General features: G+C 37.6%; 1 protein-coding gene across 1 annotated transcript; it reads left to right on the forward strand.

The window, feature by feature from the left end:
• The first annotated feature begins 2,971 nt into the window (after positions 1-2,971).
• Positions 2,972-6,753, forward strand: LOC110626042 (putative receptor-like protein kinase At3g47110). The gene is made up of 3 exons (XM_021771776.2): positions 2,972-5,681; positions 5,978-6,401; positions 6,554-6,753. The coding sequence occupies exons 1-2, from the start codon at positions 3,008-3,010 to the stop codon at positions 6,394-6,396; spliced, it is 3,093 nt and encodes a 1,030-aa protein (XP_021627468.1). The 5' UTR covers positions 2,972-3,007; the 3' UTR covers positions 6,397-6,401; positions 6,554-6,753.
• The last annotated feature ends 17,972 nt before the right edge of the window (positions 6,754-24,725 follow it).

Raw genomic sequence — 24,725 nt, forward strand, 5'->3', positions numbered from 1 at the left:
GAAACAGGGCGACTTTATACCCTAGGCTAGCGGCATCAGAATCCTTAAAGGCTATTCACCAGAAAGGAAATAAAGCATACTGGGAAGATAAAAGCAGGAAAGTGAAGATAACAGTGTGCACAAAGAGCAGAGGAAAGCTAAAAATAGAAAAAAAGATAGAGAAGATTTAAAGCTACAAGTCACAATAAGATGAAAGGGCAAGCTGAATACAAACAGGCGCGGTCATAATGATTCTAGGGGTTTACCCTCTCGACAGTTGGGGCAATAACTGCCGAGAAGGTAAAGGGGCAATTGATGACTCCTGGGCTCACCTCACCCCAGTCTAGGGCCAAGCCCATAAAAATAGCCCACTACTTAGAAATCCTCAAGCCACTCACGCGAACTGGGTCCATTCCGCTCAGCCTCACAACCGGGCTTCATCTGGCTTTCTCCACCAGGCCGGCCTCGTCTTCACTGCACCTTGGGCCGATCCCATTTGGGCCCAGCTTTGTTCCTATCCTCCGGCCCAGCCCGGAACCCGAAGAATGATTCATCCATCTGCCTCGTAGACCCGCCTACACGCGCACAGAGAGGATCAGAGGCCGTTACGTATGGGGCAGAGATCTGATTCCCTCGTACGTCCGTATCAGCGTAGCAGGGACAAGTGGTCTAATGATACTCGTTCTGTTGGCACGTCACTAGCAGACAAAAGGAAACATATAAAAGGAGAAATACACTTCTCCATGTTTAAGCTTTTTCTAAGTTTTAGAGAGCCCATTGTAAAAACCCTATTTTCTCTGGATCTCAGATCATCACAACAGGTTTAGGAATACAGTAATAATAAAAAAAGAGACAAATTAGCTTTAGATGGAGCCATTAGCGACCAATCAACTATAATTTTATGACCAATTTAACGACCAAATTATAAATGACAATTAAAATTTTCTTTCATTTTACTATCAATTAGAAACGACATAGTAACTAAATAGCTACCAATTAGCGATTAAATAGTGACTAATTTGTGCTCACTAGTCAACGATCCAGTTGCGACGAACTTAATAACCAAATTTTTAGTTGTCAACTTTATTTAGTCACTCAATTAGCGATCAATATTTGGTCGCTAATTGATCATTAAATAACAATCAAAATAAATTTGGTCGCTAAATAATTAGGGACAAGCCAAACACCGACCATTCTTTTATAGTCACCGATTGATCAATATTTACGAATAACGATCAATTTTTACCATTTAATAACAAAAAATTTAAAGGCTATTTCATTTTTTTATAGCAAAACTTCAAAAACTTTAAATTAACGAGTTTATACATATAATGTATCATTATATGTATGCTGATAATTTTCATTAATAATACATTTTAATTTTTAACGGCATATAAAATATACTATTAATGGTATATTTATAATAATATTATAATTTTATATTTATTTTGCACGCTTTCAATTGATAAATAATAAAATAACCTATATATCTAGCTTTCATCATAATTTTGTCTCATTTAATTTAGTTTAATAATTAAAATTATTTAATCACTTGAACTATTTATGTTGGAGTCTTTACTTCGCATTGAGAGATTTTTTTTTTTTTTTTCCAAAGATAGGAGTCAACTACTATTTTAGAATGGCAAGCATCTAAGTTCAAAAGTCATTTATGTGGGTCCAAATATTGCCTTGATTAAGCCACGCCATCTTTTTGGAATGGAGTTGGCTGCATTGAATGCGTCAAGTCTAACCTGCCACATTTAATTTTGACTTTTATTTACTAGGTGACTATTTAATTTTTAATTTTAAAAAAATTATATTAATTAATTCCTGTATTTTGATTTTTATTGCTTTTTAATTTTTTTTTATTGCATACATGAAACATACATAGACTCTCTCTCCTCTTATTTTACTTTTTTTTTTCTCCCCTTTATATAAGTTTATTCTAAAATGGAAAAGAAAATTAAAAGCTGCTGGGTAATAACCATCCTTGAATTTCCGCATAATACACGGAAGCTTCATGAAATCCAAAGGCATCAATAAGGCTTGAGCTTGGTCCTCTCTCGCGGTCCTTGAGGTCGACGCCCTCATATCTTAGGGTGGTGCTGAGTGTTTACATTGATCCATTTTATTAAAAAAAAAAAATATATATATATATATATATATATATATATATATATATATATATATATATATATATAATTTTTAAATATTACAATTATTAACTAATTAATCTTTAAATTTTAAAAATTTTATTAAAACTCTAATATTTTTTTTGGCATCAATGAAAGTCTTTCTTCTCAATTTCGTATATTTCTGCTATTAAAAATATAATAAAAAAAATAAATGATTCTTATTTTTTCTTATTCTTTGCAGAGAGAGGGAGGAGAGAGGGAGAGGGAGAAGAGAGATTATTTCGTTGATAAAAAAAAAAGAACGTTTTAATATATTTCTGAAAATATGAAGATTAATTTATTAATAATGATAATATTAAATATTAAATAAGAAGATTTATTGAGAGTAAAATTGAATTTTAAAATTTTTTTTTATTATTATTGATCTACTTTTAATGAAAAAAATGAAGAAATGGAAAAGATAACGAAAATGTTATTTCGTTAATAGAAATAAAAAAATAAAAAAATTTTAATAAATTTTTAAAAACATAAAGATTTACTTATTAATAAGTTTATTTAATATAGCCCAACCAAGGAACAAATAATTTTGATTCTTTTTTTTTTTTTTCACATTTCTCTTTCACCTCTGCCACTTTCTTTGAAAGTGAGTACCTTGGCAATTTCTTGCCAATTCCCTTCCCTTCTGTCCAACACCGGAGAAGTTTGAAATTTCTTCAAACACTTGGAGAATTATGCAAAATATATATGAGATATTTCCTTCTTTCATTTTCCCTTACTATTTCGTCCATTGTAAGTCAACTCCTGCATTCCTTATTTATTCATCACAATTAATAACAATTGCCAACTGCCAAGTAATTCTCCCACCAGCCTCTCACTAGACACACCAAACCAAAATGAAAACTTGTGAGCTTTTTCTTGTTTATCTTCAACTTGTTATTTTCCTCACTTTAAATCTCCAATTCATGCATGCCTGTTCTTCGTCAAATGAGACTGATCAGCTTGCTTTGCTCAAATTCAAAGAAGGGATATCTAGTGATCCCCATCAAGTCTTCAACTCATGGAATCACTCTCTCCCTTTTTGCCAATGGCATGGAATCACTTGCAGTGGCCGCCATTATAGAGTCACTTCATTAGTGTTAAAAGGCTATAATTTGATTGGATCCATATCGCCATATATTGGCAATTTGAGTTTTCTGAGAGTACTCAACCTTCAAAACAATAGTTTCAATGGTGAAATTCCATCCGAAGTCGGTAATTTATTTCGATTGTATCAAATCTCTCTCAACAATAATACAGTCAAAGGTGAAATTCCAATCAACTTGACTCGTTGTTTCAACCTAAGGATAATCGAGCTGTCATGGAATAATCTTATTGGAAAAATCCCTGTAGAACTTGGTTCTATGATAAAGCTTGAAGTGCTTCAGATTAGTGCAAATAATCTGCAGGGAAAAATACCACCTTCTCTTGGGAATCTTTCATCGCTTACTTTCCTTTCTGCAGGAATGATGAAGTTGGAGGGGAATATTCCAAATGAACTGGGTCAATTAACAGGCCTGAGATTTTTAGGTTTTGCTGCCAATAATCTAAAAGGTATACTTCCTTCATCCATTTTTAATATCTCATCTCTTAATACCTTGTCCCTTGGTAAGAACAAGCTTAATGGGAGCCTGCCAACCAACATAGGGATTACTCTACCAAATCTCCAGCGAATTTCTATTGGAGATAGTTATTTTTCTGGGTCAATTCCAAATTCCTTTTGCAATGCTTCTCAACTGATGGTGCTTGAGCTTTCGGGAAACAATTTTATGGGACAAATACCGAATTGTCTGGGAAATTTACAGAGTCTTTGGCGACTAAATGTGCAAGCAAATAATCTAGGATATAATTCCACAAGTGATTTCGCCTTTTTAACATCTCTGAAAAATTGTAGCAACCTGAAATTTCTGGCTCTCACTTCAAACAATTTTGGAGGTGCTTTGCCTAGCTCTGTAGCCAACTTGTCAATTCAACTTGACAAGCTGAATTTTGGAGGTAATCAAATCACAGGAATTATTCCCGGGGCGTTAGAGAATCTCATCAACTTAATTTTATTGAACTTGTGTAATAATCTTTTCACTGGAGTCATCCCTCCTTCTATTGGAAAACTAACAAAGCTTCAACGACTTTATTTGGGTGGAAATAGACTGTCAGGTCAAATCCCATTATCTATAGGTAATCTTACCCATTTGTCTCTACTTTCTATCTCGCAAAATAATCTGGAAGGAAATATTCCAATAAGTATAAGAAATTGCCAAAGTTTGCAGTATTTGGATATTTCAAAAAATAATCTCATTGGCTCTATACCCAAGGAAGTTTTCCATCTACCTTCTTTATCTCAGTACTTAAGCTTGTCACATAATTCACTCACCGGCGAACTACATGCAGACGTGGGAAAGCTAACAAATATAAATGCATTGGATTTCTCAGCAAACATGCTTTCTGGAGGAATTCCAAGAACGATTGGATCTTGTTTAGTTTTAGAATCTCTCTATATGCAAGGAAATTTTTTCCAAGGAATCATTCCTTCATCTATGGCTTCCTTAAAAGGTCTCCAGAAGTTAGATTTTTCACAGAACAATCTCACTGGTGAAATTCCAAAGGATCTGCAGAATTTACAGTTTCTCATGTATTTAAATCTTTCTTTCAATGATCTTATGGGTGAGATTCCAATTGAAGGAGTTTTCAAAAATGCAAGTGCAATTTCATTGATGGGTAATAATAAGCTTTGTGGTGGTATACCAGAACTCCATCAACGAACATGCTCTACCAACACAATGAAGAAAGGAAAGTCCTCTGCTATTAAGTTAGCAATCATAATTCCTTGCCTGATTCTTAGTGTCTTGTTGATGTTAGCCTTCGTGCTTGCCTATCGAAGGAGAGAATCAAACAAGAAGGCTTTTCCTCCAGCCAATGAAATGGATCGCCTTGTCAAGATATCTTATAAGGATCTTTATGATGCAACAAGTGGATTTTCTTCTGACAACTTACTTGGATCTGGTAGCTTTGGTTTTGTGTATAGAGGATTTCTCAATCAAATGGAAAAAGTGGTGGCTATCAAGGTTCTCAATCTTGGAACTAAGGGTGCTTCAAAAAGCTTCGTGGCTGAGTGCAAAGTGTTAAGGACAATGAGGCATCGAAATCTAGTTAGGTTGTTTACATATTGCTCTAGCATTGATTACAAGCAAAATGAGTTCAAAGCTCTAGTTTATGAATTCATGGGTAAAGGAAGCTTGGAGAAGTGGTTGTATCAAGATGTCCACGATAATTATCCGTCAAGAAACTTGGACCTTCTTCAAAGATTGAATATTGCAATTGATGTGGCGTCGGCATTGCATTATGTTCATGACCTTTGTGACATTCCAGTCATTCATTGCGACTTGAAGCCCAGCAATGTTCTACTGGATGATGACATGGTTGCACATTTAAGTGATTTTGGTTTGGCTAAGCTCTTGTTGAACACCAACGATGCATCACAAACTCACACGAGCTCAATTGGGATAAGAGGGACTATTGGCTATATGCCTCCAGGTAACGTTTCAATTCGTATATACTCTTTTATTATTTTGTTTTTTCTATTTTACTTTCTTTGCTTCATTGCTTGTTATTAACAGCCATTTGAGTATCAGAACATTGATGTCCAACTTAGTGTATGTTAAAAAATTTTCTCACCATGTTATTTCTTACTTTTGTGCTTGTTTTTTGCTTGGTGTTGTGGGGCTTTTTCATTAACAGGAAATTTTACCTGTCAGAATGAGTGTATTAGGTAGATTTGTTGATCTTAGGCATACTCATTATTCATTACTTTCTACTTATCTAAAATGCAGAGTATGGAATGGGTGGCATTCCATCAAAAGAGGGAGATGTTTATGGTTACGGGATCCTTGTATTGGAGATTTTCTCAGGAAAAAAGCCAACTGATAAAATATTTGAAGATCAATTAAATCTGCACAACTTCGTGAAAGATGCGTTGCCAGAAAGACTTATGCAGATTACAAACCCAATTATTCTCTCAAGAGAAATGAAAGAAACACCAGCATCAAATACTGAAATAGATGAGCAAATAGAAATACATGTAGAAGCAGAGTCGAGCATTGCAAAAGAGAAAGATTGTCTGCTTTCAATATTCAAAGTTGGTGTAGCTTGCTCAATGGAATCACCCAACGAGAGAATGAAGATGAGGGATGTTGTTAAAGAATTGCATTTAATTAGAAGTAATTTCTTGGGAGTTCGAATATATGGGTAAAAGAGGCAAGTGCAATTGTCTAAAGCTTGTTTAATTTTTCAAACTAGCTAATAAAATTAATTTATGATTTTCTGATATATCTTTTTTTAAATGATATAATTTTTCCTCAATTTTGGGGACCTATTGTTCAATCTTACTAATTTCTTTCCTTTTCCAGGAGAATAGCAATTCCTCAATAAGTCAAGCGACCAGCAAATATTGAGGATTGAGGATATAAAGCTCTTGAAGATTTTATATTCGGTTAATTAAATTGTGTTTGTTTTAGTGGTAACTGTTCTAATAGTGGTTAGTGTAAATTTTTTGGATAAATTGCCTTATTTCTTTTATTATTGTTATTATTATTTATTATTATTGATTAAGAAGTAATCCATGCTTGTGCATGTGTGGTTAAATATGCAATACAAATTTGATACCTAATGTTTCTTTTATTATGCTTCTTACCGGCAGGTGGAGCACAGTTGGTTTAATTTGTTTCTTGATCCATGAGACTACGCGGTAGTTTTTCTGTATCACATAAATTAAATAATATTTTTTTATAGAAAAAAATTAATTAATAAATTTTTTAAAATTTTAAAATTATTAGACTAAATAATGAATTTTTTAAAATTACGGACCTTAAATAATAATTTTTTTATTATAATATTATATATTTTATAAAATAATTTATTATTTATTTTTTGTAAAACTATTTATAAAATTATTAGTATTATTAAATATCATATTTAAAAAATATTTTCTTATTTATTTTTATATAAAAAATTATAAATTTATTTTTCTACAAACAGTTCTTAAAAACCATTTTTAAGAAGTAATTAATAAAAATAAAAAAACTGTTTTTAATTTAAAAATAAAAACCCTACAACTTACTAAAGACACCCCAAAATTTGATAAATTTAAGAATTTTCATTCATTTTGAAACTTTAATTTGAGTATATTGAAGGTTTAGCTAAATCTTATTCACGGTTTCATTGAGCTTAGTGGAAAATAAAGTTAATTAAAAAAAAAAAGCCAAGTAAGATGAAAGATGTCTAATTAGATTTTGGTTAAATAATGTTAAATTTGTGGTTTAATTGTCAGAAGATTTAATACTCAAGTTGTAAACGTGATTTTATTCAATAAATTTAAAATAAATGGGAAATAATTAGTGAAATTCACATTTTTATATTCAATTATTAATAATTGAACTATATAGCTGTTAAGTTAAAAAAATTGAATATTGTTTTTTATATATTAATATCTTATTATTTAAGTTTAATTTTTTTTACATAAATTAGATCTTTTTTAAATTTAATAAAATTTTAAAATATGAATTTTTTCTAGGTTAAAAATATTATTTATCTAAAATATTTGCGTTAATGGAATACAATATTTTGTGAAATCTGTCATAGTGATAAAGGGCACGAACTGATAAATTGAATTCAAAATATACTGTTGATTTTGATGGAGTTGTGGTACATGCTAATTTAAATATTGTTTTTTTTTTCTATAGATTTTTATTCTCTAAAGATATTTTTTATATTTTAAAAAAAAATAATTACTATAGTGTCTTTATAATATATCTTGATTAATTAAAATATTTTTATAATTTTAAAATTATATTAAAATATTTTTATATTTTTATTTCATCAAGTAAATATCCATCAATTTTTTTATTAATTTATTAGTTAAAATTTAAAATAGTTTTGATATTATACTTTATACTTTATCTTGATTAATTAGAATGATTTTTAATTTTAAAATTATATTAAAATATCTTTATATTTTAATTTATTAATTAAAAAATACATTTTATTAATTTTTATTTATTTTATTATTAATTTATTAATTAAAATTTTAAAAAAATATATGTCCAAATCGATTTTCAATTAAATAACTCAATCACTATTTATTAATCTCATCAGTCAAATTACAACTATCTACATGTCAATACTTTATTATTAATTATAAATATTTATTTTTAGAAAAAAAATGAAAAGAAATGTAAAAAAAATATAAAGACAGATAAAAAAGTGGATAATAAATTTTATTTGATGAGTAAAGTAATTTGGAGAAGAAAATTTTTTGAAAATAAGTCTAATTAAGTCTCTGTATTTTTTTTTAAGAGTCAACTAAGTCCAATTTAATTTTTATGATCAATTCAATCCATGTACTTTTATTTAAAAGTCAAATAAATTAAATATAATATTTTTTTAATAATAAAATTTTTTTTTAATTTGAACTTATTATTTTCATTAACATGAAAATATTTAAAAAATATATAGAGATAGTAAATAATTTTAAAAATTATAAAAATAAAATTTTATTAAAAATAATATTTTAATATTAAAAATAGTGTTTATTATTAAAAAATATTATTATTTTATAGCTAAATTTATTTTATCTTTAAACAAAAAGTATATAAACTTAATTGACAAAAAAATCAAAACCATCTTACTCCAAATTAAAATCAAAACGATAATCATACCATTGGATAACATTAAATGTTACTTCTAATTTAAATATTTAAATTTTAAATAAATTAATTTAACCTTTGCATTTAAAATTATAAATATAACATAAAAAAAAAAGAATGTTTTATATTAAATGTTAAGAATGTGATATTTAAACATGCTTAATATATTTAATATAAAAAATATTTAATATTTTATATATTTTTTAAGCCTTTATATAAAAAACAATAATTTTTTATAAGTATCATTCTGGTCCGATGTGCATTACAGCACATTGTGATAACATTGTCGTTAAGACTTATGGAGTGGTCTGCCTTGAACTAACTGTAGCTGTTTTTATTTTATTTTATTTTATTATTATATTATTATTATTAGTAGCTAGAATCCAGGATATTTTTCATTAGACCGATTAATGAAATACACAAATTTTATATAAATTTTTTATTTTTATGTTTTTAATTAATAATATATTTATTTTTTTATAAATTATTTTATATTTAAAATTTATTAATTCAATTAATTTAAATTTGCTCTGAATGGCAAATTTTTCCTTTCAAAATTTTTTTAAAAGTGCTCCGCATTTAAATTTTAAATTCAAAATTTGTTGTTAAAGGAAAAGAAATCCGTCCATCTATTTCATTCATGAATGGTGAATAATACTTATATTTAATAATTAATAATATTTTTTTAAAATAATTTATAAATTATAAAAATTAAAAATGAGATAATAGGACACCTCGTGTCCCTAGCTACCTGCAGAACCTATTTTTCTCCGTCTTATTTGTCAACGGAGCTCTTGGGAGAAAAATAAATAAAATTATATTGGATCAGTGTTATTCTCGATTTATTCACCTTATAATTAATAAATTATATCAACGTATAAATTTTCTTTTGGTCTAAAACGTATAATTGATTGGAATTTGTCATTTCAGATGAGTTCATGTTGAATTTTAAGTTGTGAGATGAATGGTAATAACATAATAATGATGTATCCTTTAAAATCGTAATATATGTGTAAGAAACAGGAAGGGTTCATATCAGCGTGTTCCGTTCGATCACCTTGCAAAAAAACCATTTGCCATAGAATGCAGGTCAGAATTCCTATATCTCTAATTTTATACTCGAAACAAGTAGGTCGATCTCTTTAAGATACGTAGATTCCCACTAGGGTTATAATTTCACGTACAATAGGACTGACAGACAAAACATGAGTGATGGATTGGGTATAAGTGAAGCAACTCAGTATTTATTAATCAACTATCCATCATAAATGAGTTGTCTAACACTTCTGCCACAACACTCTATCGTCTCATCCAATAAGACAATCCGTCATAATACTCCAAAATGGAAAAGGTATTAATACCTCTGAACTAATCATGTGGGAAGGATAGATAAAAAAAAATCTAAGACCCTAAAAGTTCTCAATCTCTCCTAAGGTCTCAACCTCCCTAAAGCCGAAAAAACCAATTTGATCCACGATCAATTCTCAGATAAAAAAAAACCCAAGACCCTAAAAGTTCTCAATCTCTCCCAAGGTCTCAACCTCCCTAAAGCCGGAAAAACTAATTTGATCCACGATCAATTCTCAGTTACTCAATCAAATCCATTAACTTCACTGTAAATCAAACTCTTTAGCCACGTGCAATCATCTCCTAACCTCACCGGATCTCAGGTATATCAATTGACGCCTTTCGTGGCAAATGAGGAAAGATTATCCAATTAATCGAAGTTTTCCAAATATAAACCCACTGAGATTCACTATGGAAAATTAAGAAAAAAACTCGTCGACACCCATTAGAGATAAAAATCCAACCCCCGAAACTCCAAATACTCAAAGTTTTCCTATGACGTTGTTTTCATTTCTCCCCACTTAAACATTACCATACACAGCTTCCACAGAAGGGAAACTCGACGCTGCTGAAGCTTCTGTCGAAAAGTTGATTATTTGCTGCTGCTACTTGCTATGCTTTTATAGGTGAGGAACCCTAGATCAGTCCTTTATGAGCTGAAATTCCAATTTGACTTGGTCTTTGATTCTTTCTTGGCTTGTGTTTCATCATAAATTGACCACTTTGGGTGAAGGAATTCTTTTTTGCATAGTATTGGATGTGTTTGTGATAGCGGTTGTCGAAGCCATAAAAAATAAACCTATTATCAATCAACAAAATAATTTGTAGATAGTGGCAATAGGGTCGAACCATAGGGATTTGACACTAAAGATCTTCCTAATTATGACTTGGACAAGTAAATAACAAAAATAAATAAAAAGAGGGGGATTTGTTTTGATGATAATGAATTAAAACCAAAGAGAAAGCAAAGAGTAAGAGAAAGCAATAATTTAAAATGAGTAAATCAATGGGAGAAGAGCTCTAGTTGAAGTATGGATCTATTTCAGTTATTTAGAATTGATCATTGATTCTTTGATACTTCTATTTATTTCAATAAATTAGTTTAGATTGTGGAAGACACTTCTCACAACCAAATTCCTCCTTAGTTTTAGTTCGACTAGGAAACGTTCGCTAATCAAACACTAGTTAATAAGTTGTCAAGGAACGTCCTTGGGGTTTTTTACTTTACAACTGTTAACTGCATTAAGACTTAGAGAAACCTAATTCTAACATTGCCAACCGCGTGGTCAAGTTTAGATTATACAACTAAGTGTGCTTGTGTTCAAACAATCTAAGCAATTACAGACCTAAACTATTTAAACTAACAATTTATCACTTATGCAATTAAAAGCAACAGGCCTTAATTGATTCTAATAGCAAAGCAATAATAGCATGAAGAACAAGTTGCATAAATATTGAAAAATAGAAGCTTAAAAATGGAGTTTTAAATCTCCCAATTCATCACAAAACTGAAATTTCCCAACTTCAACTAGAAAAGAAGATGTTTAGCCACTCATGGTAGACAAAAGTACACAAAAAGAGAAAGAAGAAAGGTAGAAAGGAGGCTGCTGTGTTGCTGCTGAAGTTCTGTAGAAAATCCAACTTCCCCTTACTGGTTTGTGGCTATCTCCTTTTATAGGTGAAGAGTCCTAATCCAATTAGAATTTGGAATCCTAATTTGACTTGGTCTTTTGTAGTCTTTTATTCCTTCTTTGCTTTTGTATTTAATCATGAATAAATCTTCTTCTTGGAGAAAGTCTTTCTTGGGAGTGACTCTTGGAGATGTCATAGGGTTGGTCTTGTGGTGTTTGAAGTAGAATAGGACTCTAACACTTTTGAAATTCTAATTTTTTTCTTTTTTCCATGTTGTTGTCCTTATTTGCGTCAGTTTGATTTGGGCAGTTGATTTGCCCAAATCGTTTCTGTGAGTCACTTCCAGGTTTCTGCTTCAGTTTTCTGCTGGTGATTTGGCCAAATCACTTTGACCCAATCAATTTCTCAGCTTTTTCTGCAAATTTTCTCCAACTTTTCATTTTCTTCCTTTTCTGCAAAAACATCACAAAAATATAAATTAAGCTGGAAAAATGTGTAATGAAACAGTAATAAAGATAATAAAAATATGGCTAAATTACACTTGATCAGTTTGAGATAGGATAGAACTCTTAAAATTCAAATTTTTGTAAATCCCGCGTTTCTGCACTTTTCTGCTGTGAAAGTCGATTTGGACAGCGATTTAGGCAAATCCCTTGTCCCAATCGTTTTTGCAAGACACTTCCGAGTTTCAGCTATTACTGGCCTCTGGCGATTTGGCCAGTGATTTGGACAAATCGATTTTGGCATATCAAAACTTGAGTTTTGGCTTATTCTTCCATCCACTTGTGCAGCCTCCTTGTGTAATACCCGGCTAGACTCCGGTATCGGAATTCCTACCGTCCGGTGGAATCTCGGATGTCGAAGACCTCTAGAAGGGTAAAACCATGTTTTCATAAAATGTTTTAATGTGTTTTATGGTTTTAAGCAAGATGGAAATGAGTTTTTGCATGAAAACAACCTTGGACGAAAACTCAGGTTCGGCCGCCGAACCTCAAGTTAGGCCGCCGAACATGCATGCGCTTCGGGTGTGCCTTAGGCCCCCGAAAGCATAAGTGAGGGAAGTCCAGGTTCGGTCGCCGAACCTTATGTTCGGCCGCTGAACATGGCATGCATGCGGAGGCACGTTCGGCCCCCGAACGTGGCCTGGCCAGCCACTATAAAAGGGTCCCTTAGCCGAAAACGGGCGAGCTTTTCTCCCCATTGTCGGCCAAGGTGAGCTCTCCGCCATCCCTCGCCATTTTGAGTTCCTTTCTTCAAATCTTTCACAAATTTCACTAGTTTTCACCTTGTTTTTGAAGATTTGAGAGTTTAAAGCAAGTTTTGGAGCTTTGAGGTTCAAGAACTCAAATCTCTCCCATCTTCGAGCTAGGGTCGTTTTCCTCTCGATCTTCAAGAGGTAAGAGCCGATCTTGAGCTCATTACATGTTTTAAGTAAGCTTTAAGCTGATCTATGGGTAGAAATGCATGTTTAGCTTATAGTTAGGTTTATGAGTTTATGTTGTGTCTTTGAACAATGTGGCTTGCCAATGCATGTTTGATGTGTTGTAGATGGGGCTTAGGATAGTTTGAAGCCCCTAGGAGCTTGTATGCTTGTGTATGTGTGTTGTAGAATAGGTTTATACATGTTTGGAAAGTTTTAGAGGCAAATATGTATAGAGGGGCTGAGTTTCTGCCACTATGGGAGAAACCAGGTTCGGCAGCCGAAGGCACTTTCAGCCGCCGAACATGCTTGTGGAAGCAGCCTTCGGCTGCCGAAGCTTGCCCCCGAAAGGAGACTTTCGTCTCTGTCTGGGAGTTTCGGCCGCCGAAGATGCCGCCGAACTTGCCTGACTTTCGGCTCTGGAGGGACTTTCGGCCGCCGAACCTGCCGCCGAAAGTGCCCTGTCCAGCCCTCCTTTGCATGTTTTGCATGATTGTTTTAAGATGTTTTAGGGGGTTTTTGGGGGATGTTTTTAGAGTTATGTTCTAGTTGTTTGGTCCCTCATTTGAGTCCACCTGTGTAGGTTCGGACCCGAGGAACCGAGGACCCTAGCAGTGAGTTCAGCTGCTTCTGAGTCAGTAGAGCTTCAGCCAGAGGTGAGTGGAATAACTCTTATGCTTATAAATAAATAAATCAGTTTTAGCATGATTCACGCATCATGAATGCCATGAGATATAATAGGGTGTTTGCATTAGAACTCACGAATATGTTGCATTGCATAATACGTTGATGATGTGGATGAATGTTGAATGATCCTTTAGTCCTCGTATGTTATGATGATGATGATACGGTATGGAAGACCAGTGAGGCCCATTCTATGCCCCTGGCACCATGTAAGAGAAAGACCAGCGAGGCCCATTCTACGCCCCTGGCACAGTTGGACCATGTTATGTTATGTTATGTAAGAGAAAGACCAGCGAGGCCCATTCTACGCCCCTAGCACAGTTGGACCATGTAGGGGACTATTGGTGACAAATTCATCCTTGATGTGATCAGCTGTGATGTGATGCATTTCATGTTATCATATGTTTTAAATGTTTTATTATTCTGCTCACTGGGCTTTATAGCTCACCCCTCTCCCTTAACCCCCAGGCTTGCAAGTACAGGGTAGACCAGGAGGTCAGCAAGAGTAATGAAGTCTTGTGTATGTAATAGATAGAATGTGGACATGACGAATTGTAGAATGATGTAATGTAAAAAGTACAGTATAGATATGTAATGTAATGATGTTTAAGGATGTTAGAAGTGTGCTTGACCATAGTATGTTGTTATCCCTTTTTAATACATGATCTCAGATGTTTTATGATGTATATGTGAACCAACTCAACACATGTTATGTCGCCCATTGGGGCTTTGATGAGATCCCACAGAGGGGTCAATGTTTATGGTTATGTTTATGTTCAGTGCATGCACAGGTTGAGGTTGGTACATGAGAAAATGAAAGAAAGAAAAGTTTTAATTTTTATGTATGTTGTTGATCATGTATGGGATTAAACAGGTTCACAGGATGTATGTTAGGCTTGCTACGGGTCCTGGCGGCCTTAAGCCGATCTGGATCCTAGCGCCGGTAGCGGTCCGATTTTCAGGTCATTACAGAATGGTATCAGAGCCCTAGGTTCATATGGTCGGACCTAGAGTGTCGGGCTCATAGATGTTATAGAGGTCAAGCACAATAGGAAGATCATGTCCACTAGGATAGGATGTGGAGTCCTGTCTTGCATGATGATGTGAAATGCCATGATTATATGCATGTGCATTAATGATATGTGATGTGGGTTCATGTGTTTCCACATGAACCATTTGATACTAATGTTTATGTGATGTGTACTGTTTTTCAGAAAACAGGATGAGGGGAACTCGTCGATCTGCACGATTGACTGGAGTGCCACCTGAGGATGAGGGCACGAGCGCCCATCCTCCTGCATTGCCTAGGGCAATGTCATGTAGATCAAGCGGAGAAAGAGTGTCAAGGGACCCTAGAAGGTCTTTTGATGCTAGCAGAAGGGGGACAGATAGAGGAGGAAGTTCTTCAGATGTGAGGGAGGTTATGGAAGAGGACCAGAGGAGGGATGGGAATCTGGATGTCAGCATGACGGAAGAAGGGACAAGGGAGTCACAGGGAGGCGTTCAGGCCTCGGGGTATGATTTTCCACCCCATTATCCACCCTTTCCACAGGGTTCAGGGTATCCGATGGGAGGCACATCGGATTACTCCAGCTTTAACCCCTACCCTACCTACATGCCCTATCCACCTTTCTATCCACCTCACCCCCAGTACCTAGCTTATCCACCCTCACCCTTTTATCCTCACCCGGCAAACCCCACCTCGGGGAATGCTGCACCCCCACCTCCACCACCTACAGAACCAGCAATCCCAGTTACTCAACCTTCTAGACCTAGCTCAGCCAATGGGAGCAAGGTCAAGATGACCGACTACATGAAACTGGGTGCTCCTCAGTATGAAAAAGGGAATGACCCATTTGTGTATCTTGAAAGGGTTAAGCTGATCACAGATGAGATTGAGGCTGATGACAGTAGGGCCATTCAGATGGCTGGGTTCACGCTTAAGTGCAAGAAGGCACGAGAGTGGTTCAAGAATTATGTGAACCCGAGAGTGGACAGCATGTCTTGGGAGGAGTTTGCAAACGAGTTTGCAGGATGGGCTTTCCCTGACAGCTCAAGGGAATTGAAGATGATAGAGTTTGAACAGTTGAGGCAGACTGATGATATGAGTGTAGAGGAGTTTCATGATATACCTCCTTGGAGCTGTTGCCATTTGCAGGGTAAAATCTTGACTCGGACCAGAAAAGGTCAAGGAGGTATATCATGAAACTCCACTCCAGATATTCCTTCTTGATCCAGTCAGCAGATAGGGAGAGCTTCCATGCCATAGTGGATATGGCTCGGAAAATGGAGGCCAGTGCCATCATTCAGGGGACAGTTAAGCAGTCAGTGGCACAGCCTTCTGGTTCTAAGACCCCAGGCTCTTCTTCTTTTAGTGCAGTAGCTTCAGGCAGCAAGAGGTGGAGCAGTACCACCAAGAAGCCAAAGAAGAACAAGTTCTGGAACAAGGTTAAGTCTAGTCTGGGACTAGGGAGTGGCTCGAGCTTTGGTGCGGATAATGCAGTTTGTGCAAAGTGTAGTAGGCCACATAAGAGAGTTTGTCGGGCTGGGACAGCAGCCTGCTTCAGATGCGGGCAAGAGGGACACATGGCTCGGGAGTGTCCTAGGGCAGCTTTTGGAGCACAGTCTCAGCAGACAGCTTCTGATAGTGTGGCTCAGCCAGCAGCTCCAGCCGTGACTCAAGCCAGTGGTAGAGGTAGAGGGAGGGGAGCAGCCTCTTCTTCAGCGGGTTTCAGAGGTGAAGGTCCATCAGCTCCAGTACGGATCTTCACCATGACTCAACAGGAGGCAGATGCATCTAACACCGTAGTGGCAGGTAACTTAGTCATTGGTTGTTCAGATGTGTATGCCTTGATGGACCCTAGTGCATCTCATTCTTTTATTGCTCCGAGAGCCGTCGAGAGGTTGGATCTGATGATCTCTGGGTTAGAGTGTCCTCTCTGGGTCAGTGGACCCAAGTGTGATCCATTAGTGGCAGAGTCAGTCTGCCAGTGCAGTCCAGTCTTTGTTGAGGGGAGATGCCTTTCCGCCGACCTTGTGGTTCTAGACTTGACAGATTTTGACGTCATTCTAGGGATGGACTGGTTATCTACCCATGGTGCTACCTTGGACTGCAGGGACAAGGTAGTCAGGTTCAGAGGTCAGGATGGGTTAGAGGTTGTCTTCAGGGGAGACAGGAGGGGTACACCTAGAGGTCTGATATCAGCTCTTCAGGCTCGTAGGTTGCTTAGGAAGGGATGTCAGGGGTACTTGGCTCATGTGAGAGAGCTTAGCAGTCAGGTTAGAGAGCCCGCCTCGGTGCCAGTGGTTAGAGAGTTTCTAGACATCTTCCCAGATGAGCTGCCAGGTTTACCACCTGCTAGGGAGATAGAGTTTGAGATAGAACTGATGCCTGGAACCCGACCGATCTCTATCCCTCCCTACAGGATGGCTCCAGCCGAGTTGAACGAATTGAAAAAACAGTTGCAAGAGCTGGTAGAAAAGGGCTTCATTCGACTGAGCACCTCACCTTGGGGTGCACCAGTCTTGTTTGTGAGAAAGAAGGATGGATCCCTTAGACTTTGTATCGACTACAGGCAGTTGAACAAAGTCACTACCAAGAATAGGTACCCATTGCCAAGGATCGACGATCTATTCGACCAGCTAGCAGGAGCGGGTTGTTTCTCCAAAATAGATTTGAGATCGGGGTACCATCAGCTGAGAATCAGAGAAGAAGATGTGCCAAAGACAGCTTTCAGGACCAGATATGGGCATTTTGAGTTCCTTGTAATGCCGTTCGGGTTAACCAACGCCCCTGCAGCATTCATGGATCTCATGAACAGAGTGTTTAGCCAATACCTGGATCACTTTGTTATTGTCTTCATAGATGATATCTTAGTGTATTTCAGGAATGCAGAGGAGCATGCCCATCATCTGAGGTTGGTTCTGCAGACCTTGAGGGAACATGGCTTGTATGCCAAGTTCTCCAAGTGTGAGTTCTGGCTGAGGAGCATCTCATTCTTGGGGCATGTTGTATCGGGAAATGGAATAGAGGTGGACCCCAAGAAGATAGAAGCTGTGGCTAACTGGCCTAGACCCACTTCAGTGACAGAGATCAGGAGTTTCTTGGGTTTGGCAGGTTACTACAGGAGGTTCGTTCAGGACTTCTCAAAGATTACAGCTCCTCTGACCAGACTAACCAGGAAGAATCAGAAGTTTGCGTGGACTGACCAGTGCGAAGAGAGTTTTGAAGAGCTTAAGAAGAGGTTGACTTCAGCACCAGTGTTAGCTCTGCCATCTAGTAATGAAGACTTCTCAGTGTATTGTGATGCGTCCAGTGTGGGACTGGGTTGTGTGTTAATGCAAAATGAAAGGGTGATTGCTTATGCTTCTAGGCAGCTGAAGAAGCATGAGCTGAATTACCCCACACATGACCTGGAGATGGCAGCAGTAATCTTTGCACTCAAGATGTGGAGGCACTACCTCTATGGGGTTAAATGTGAGATCTTCACAGATCATAAGAGCCTGCAGTACATCCTGAGTCAAAGAGATTTGAACTTAAGACAGAGAAGATGGGTAGAGCTGCTGAGTGATTATGATTGTAAGATTCAGTACCATCCGGGTACGGCGAATGTTGTGGCAGACGCCTTAAGCCGGAAATCACTAGGCAGTCTATCCCACATCACGGCAGAGAGGAGACTAGTGGTGAAGGAGTTTTACAAGCTCATTGATGAAGGTCTACAGTTGGAGTTGTCTGGTACAGGTGCTTTAGTGGCCCAGATGAGAGTGACACCTGTGTTTCTAGAGCAGGTGGCTCAGAAACAGCATGAGGACCCAGAGTTAGTGAAGACTGCCAGGACTGTTCAGTCAGGCAAGGACAGTGAGTTCAGATTTGACAGTAAGGGGATCCTCCGCTATGGGAGTCGATTGTGTGTACCAGATGACATAGGGCTAAAAGGAAACATTATGAGAGAGGCTCATAATGCAAGATACAGCGTTCACCCCGGAGCCACCAAGATGTATCAAGATCTGAAGAAAGTTTATTGGTGGCCAGCTATGAAGAAAGAAGTGGCACAGTTTGTGTCAGCCTGCGAAATGTGTCAGAGGGTGAAGCTAGAACATCAGAAGCCGGCTGGAATGCTTAACCCGCTACCTATTCCAGAGTGGAAATGGGAGAATATAGCTATGGACTTCGTAGTGGGGTTACCGGCGGCGTCCAACAGATTGGACTCCATATGGGTGATTGTGGACAGACTCACCAAATCTGCTCACTTCATCCCTGTCAGGAGTGGCTATTCTGTGGACAAGTTGGCGCAGGTGTATGTAGATGAGATCGTCAGACTGCATGGGGTTCCTATTTCGATAGTGTCCAATAGAGGGCCCCAATTCACCTCCAGGTTTTGGCGGAGTCTGCAGAATGCCATAGGTACCAGGTTGGATTTTAGCACTGCTTTCCATCCACAGACGGACGGACAATCAGAAAGGACCATCCAGACAATAGAGGATATGCTCAGAATGTGTGTGCTGGACTTTGGCGGTTCTTGGAGGCAGCATCTACCTTTGGTGGAGTTTGCCTACAATAACAACCATCATGCTAGCATCGGGATGGCTCCATATGAAGCTTTATATGGAAGGAAGTGCATATCACCTGTTTGCTGGGAGGAAGTTGGAGAGAAGGCCTTGGCAGGGCCTGAGTTAGTAGAGATCACCAACAGGGTGGTACCCATAATCAGAGAAAGGATCAAGACTGCTGCAAGCAGACAGAAGAGCTATGCAGACATCCGCAGACGGCAAGTAGAGTTTCAGGAGGGGAATCTGGTATTGCTCAAGGTGTCTCCTATGAAAGGAGTGGTTCATTTTGGGAAGAAAGGTAAACTAGCCCCACGATACATCGGACCCTTTGAAATCTTGCAGAAGATTGGGAATGTGTCGTACAGGCTAGATTTGCCTGCTTCAATGGAAAGAATCCATCCGGTTTTCCACGTTTCCATGTTAAGGAAGTTTGTGTTAGATCCGGGCAAGGTTCTTAGTGAGCCTGATGTGGAGATCCAAGAGGATCTCCTATGTTGAGCAGCTAGTGCGGATCGTAGACACCCAGATCAGGAAGCTGAGAAACAAGGAAATCCCGATGGTGAAAGTCCTGTGGAACCACCACAATATGGAAGAATGCACTTGGGAGACACGGGAGTCCATGCTCCAGCAATACCCTTATCTTTTCTGAGGTTAGTTCCTTGTGAGTTTTATGTGCTTTGTATGTATGATATGTGTATACCATGCTATGTGCTAGTTGAGGAACATTCGGGGACGAATGTTCTTAAGGGGGGGAGAATGTAATACCCGGCTAGACTCCGGTATCGGAATTCCTACCGTCCGGTGGAATCTCGGATGTCGGAGACCTCTAGAAGGGTAAAACCATGTTTTCATAAAATGTTTTAATGTGTTTTATGGTTTTAAGCAAGATGGAAATGAGTTTTTGCATGAAAACAACCTTGGAGGAAAACTCAGGTTCGGCCGCCGAACCTCAAGTTCGGCCGCCGAACATGCATGCGCTTCGGGTGTGCCTTAGGCCCCCGAAAGCATAAGTGAGGGAAGTCCAGGTTCGGCCGCCGAACATGGCATGCATGCAGAGGCACGTTCGGCCCCCGAACGTGGCCTGGCCAGCCACTATAAAAGGATCCCTTAGCCGAAAACGGGCGAGCTTTTCTCCCCATTGTCGGCCAAGGTGAGCTCTCCGCCATCCCTCGCCATTTTGAGTTCCTTCCTTCAAATCTTTCACAAATTTCACTAGTTTTCACCTTGTTTTTGAAGATTTTCGAGTTTAAAGCAAGTTTTGGAGCTTTGAGGTTCAAGAACTCAAATCTCTCCCATCTTCGAGCTAGGGTCGTTTTCCTCTCGATCTTCAAGAGGTAAGAGCCAATCTTGAGCTCATTACATGTTTTAAGTAAGCTTTAAGCTGATCTATGGGTAGAAATGCATGTTTAGCTTATAGTTAGGTTTATGAGTTTATGTTGTGTCTTTGAACAATGTGGCTTGCCAATGCATGTTTGATGTGTTGTAGATGGGGCTTAGAATAGTTTGAAGCCCCTAGGAGCTTGTATGCTTGTGTATGTGTGTTGTAGAATAGGTTTATGCATGTTTGGAAAGTTTTGGAGGCAAATATGCATAGAGGGGCTGAGTTTCTGCCACTATGGGAGAAACCAGGTTCGGCAGCTGAAGGCACTTTCGGTCTCCGAACATGCTTGTGAAAGCAGCCTTCGGCTGCCGAAGCTTGCCCCCGAAAGGAGACTTTCGTCTCTGTCTGGGAGTTTCGGCAGCCGAAAGTGCCGCCGAACATGCATGAGTTTCGCCTCTGTCTGGGAGTTTTGGCCGCCGAAGGTGCCGCCGAACCTGCCTGACTTTCGGCTCTGGAGGGACTTTCGGCCGCCGAACCTGCTGCCGAAAGTGCCCTGTCCAGCCCTCCTTTGCATGTTTTGCATGATTGTTTTAAGATGTTTTAGGGGGTTTTTGGGGGATGTTTTTAGAGTTATGTTCTAGTTGTTTGGTCCCTCATTTGAGTCCACCTGTGTAGGTTCGGACCCGAGGAACCGAGGACCCCAGCAGTGAGTTCAGCTGCTTCTGAGTCAGTAGAGCTTCAGCCAGAGGTGAGTGGAATAACTCTTATGCTTATAAATAAATAAATCAGTTTTAGCATGATTCACACATCATGAATGCCATGAGATATAATAGGGTGTTTGCATTAGAACTCACGAATATGTTGATGATGTGGATGAATGTTGAATGATCCTTTAGTCCTCGTATGTTATGATGATGATGATACGGTACGGAAGACCAGTGAGGCTCATTCTACGCCCCTGGCACCATGTAAGAGAAAGACCAGCGAGGCCCATTCTATGCCCCTGGCACAGTTGGACCATGTTATGTTATGTTATGTAAGAGAAAGACCAGCGAGGCCCATTCTACGCCCCTGGCACAGTTGGACCATGTAGGGGACTATTGGTGACAAATTCATCCTTGATGTGATTAGCTGTGATGTGATGCATTTCATGTTATCATATGTTTTAAATGTTTTATTATTCTGCTCACTGGGCTTTATAGCTCACCCCTCTCCCTTAACCCCCAGGCTTGCAAGTACAGGGTAGACCAGGAGGTCAGCAAGAGTAATGAAGTCTTGTGTATGTAATAGATAGAATGTGGACATGACAAATTGTAGAATGATGTAATGTAAAAAGTACAGTATAGATATGTAATGTAATGATGTTTAAGGATGTTAGAAGTGTGCTTGACCATAGTATGTTGTTATCCCTTTTTAATACATGATCTCAGATGTTTTATGATGTATATGTGAACCAACTCAACGCATATTATGTCGCCCATTGGGGCTTTGATGAGATCCCACAGAGGGGTCAATGTTTATGGTTATGTTTATGTTCAGTGCATGCACAGGTTGAGGTTGGTACATGAGAAAATGAAAGAAAGAAAAGTTTTAATTTTTATGTATGTTGTTGATCATGTATGGGATTAAACAGGTTCACAGGATGTATGTTAGGCTTGCTACGGGTCCCGGCGGCCTTAAGCCGATCTGGATCCTAGCGCCGGTAGCGGTCCGATTTTCGGGTCGTTACACCTTGGTCATTCTTTGAGGTTGATTTGGCCAAATCACTTCGACCAAATCAACTTTTCAGCATTTTTAAGTCATTTTTCATCAAGTTTCCATTTTCCATCATTTTTTGGAAAATATAATCAAAACCACAAAATTAGATAGAAAATGTATAGTTTAGCAGCAATAATAATAGAAAAATGCGTCTAATTTACGTTCGATCAATGTTCAACATCTTAAGAGGTACTATATGTAAATTCATATTCTAAGGAATAAAAAGTATTTTGAATTCTTCTCAAAAGTTACATAAGCTTAGTTGTGACAATATACCTAAACATAGCAAAAAAAAAAAAAACATCTTGGAAAGCATGTGTCGCACAAATTTTGTCATTTGCATCGGCAAATCGCTAGTAAGGCCATGAGCCTGAATTTCAGAAAATCTCCACAAGGCCACGAGCCTAAATCCTAAAAAATTGCTAGTAAAGCCACGAGCCTGAATCCCAAAAAATCGCCAGTAGGGCCACGAGCCTGAATTTCAAAAATTGCCAATAAGGCCACAAGTCTGAATCTTGAAAAATAGCCAGTAAGGTCATAAGCCTGAATTTCAAAAAATCGCTAATAAGGTCTTAGGCCTGAATCTCGAAATAAAAGCGCTAAAAAAAAATGAAAGAGCGAAAATGCTCGGAGTCACATTAAGGGCAAAAGAGCCCAAAAGCGAAACCAAGGCTAAGAGCTCAGAAGCGAAATGAGTGTTAGGAGTCCGAAAGCATAATTAGGGCTAAGTGCACAAAAAAAATGAAAGAGTGAAAATGCTCGGAAACACGCTAAAAGCAAAAGAGCCCCAAAGTGAAACTAGGGCTAAGAGCCCGAAAGAGAAATCAGGGCTAGGAGCCAAGAAGCATAATCTAGGCTAAGTGCCTAGAAAAATGATAACGAAATTACTCGGAAACACGCTAAGGGCAAAAGAGTCGGACGCGAAACCAAGGCTAGAAGCCCGGAAGCATAATTAGAGCTAAGTGCCTAGAAAAATGAAAGAGCGAAAATACTTAAAAACACGCTAAGGGTAAAAGAGCTCGGAAGAGAAATCAAGGTTCAGAGCCCGGAAGCATAATCAGGGCTAAGCGCCTAGAAAAATGAAAGAGTGGAAATGCTTGGAAACACATTAAGGACAAAAGAGTCCGGAAGCGAAACCAGAGCTTAGAGCCCAGAAGCAAAATCAGGGCTAGGAGCCCGGAAGCATGATCATTGCTAAATGCCCAGAAAAATGAAAGAGCGAAAATACTTGAAAACGCACTAAGAACAAAAGAGCCCGAAGTGAAATCAGGGTTCAGAACCCGAAAGCATAATCAGGACTAAGCGCTTAGAAAAATGAAAGAGTGAAAATGCTCAGAAACACGCTAAGGGTAAAAGAGCTTGAAATGAAACCAAGGATAAGAGCCCAGAAGTGAAATCAGGGTTAGGAGCCCGGATGCATAATCAAGGCTAAGTGCCAAGAAAAATGAAAGAGCGAAAATGCTCGAAAATGCATTAAGGGCAAAAGAGTCTAGAAGCGAAATCAGGGCTCGAAGCCTGAAAGCATAGTTAGGGCTAAGCGCCTAGAAAAATGAAAGAGTAAAAATACTCAGAAATGTGCTGAGAGCAAAAGAGTCCGAAAGCGAAATAAGGGCTTGAAGCCCAAAAACATAATCAGGGCTAAGCGCCCCAAAAAATAAAAGAGTGAAAATGCTCGAAAACACGCTATGGGCAAAGGAGCCCAAAAAAGAAATTTTGGGAGATAGTCTGAAATAAAAAGATAAAGTATGCCATAATCTCTGGAGATCTCTTACTTACAAAATGTTTCAACAAAATCCTTTTTAAGTAATATATATCTATTATCTCTTTTATTCACCCGAAATCCAAAGTATAGTTATCCGAGCAGGTCATTGGGCCTAAAACAAGTCATGAATACCTTGCTCATCTAACAAAACATTAAGATTTCACATCAACAAAAGACAGGGCTAAGCATATCCCATAAAAACATAAGCCAAAAAGTAAAATAAAATTATAGATGAAAGCATAAAGTCCCCATTTCAATGAAAAATATACATACATTATAAAGAAGTTCAAATACAAGAAACAAATTAACTATATGTTTACAATTAGAAACTCTAAGTAAAAAAAAGAAAGGTCTTTAAGTCTCTCTTGAGGAGGCAAGGTCTCTTGCCAAATTGGGCTCAACT

Source organism: Manihot esculenta, chromosome 11 (assembly GCF_001659605.2).
Source record: "Manihot esculenta cultivar AM560-2 chromosome 11, M.esculenta_v8, whole genome shotgun sequence".
In the NCBI taxonomy this organism is placed as follows: Eukaryota; Viridiplantae; Streptophyta; class Magnoliopsida; order Malpighiales; family Euphorbiaceae; genus Manihot; species Manihot esculenta.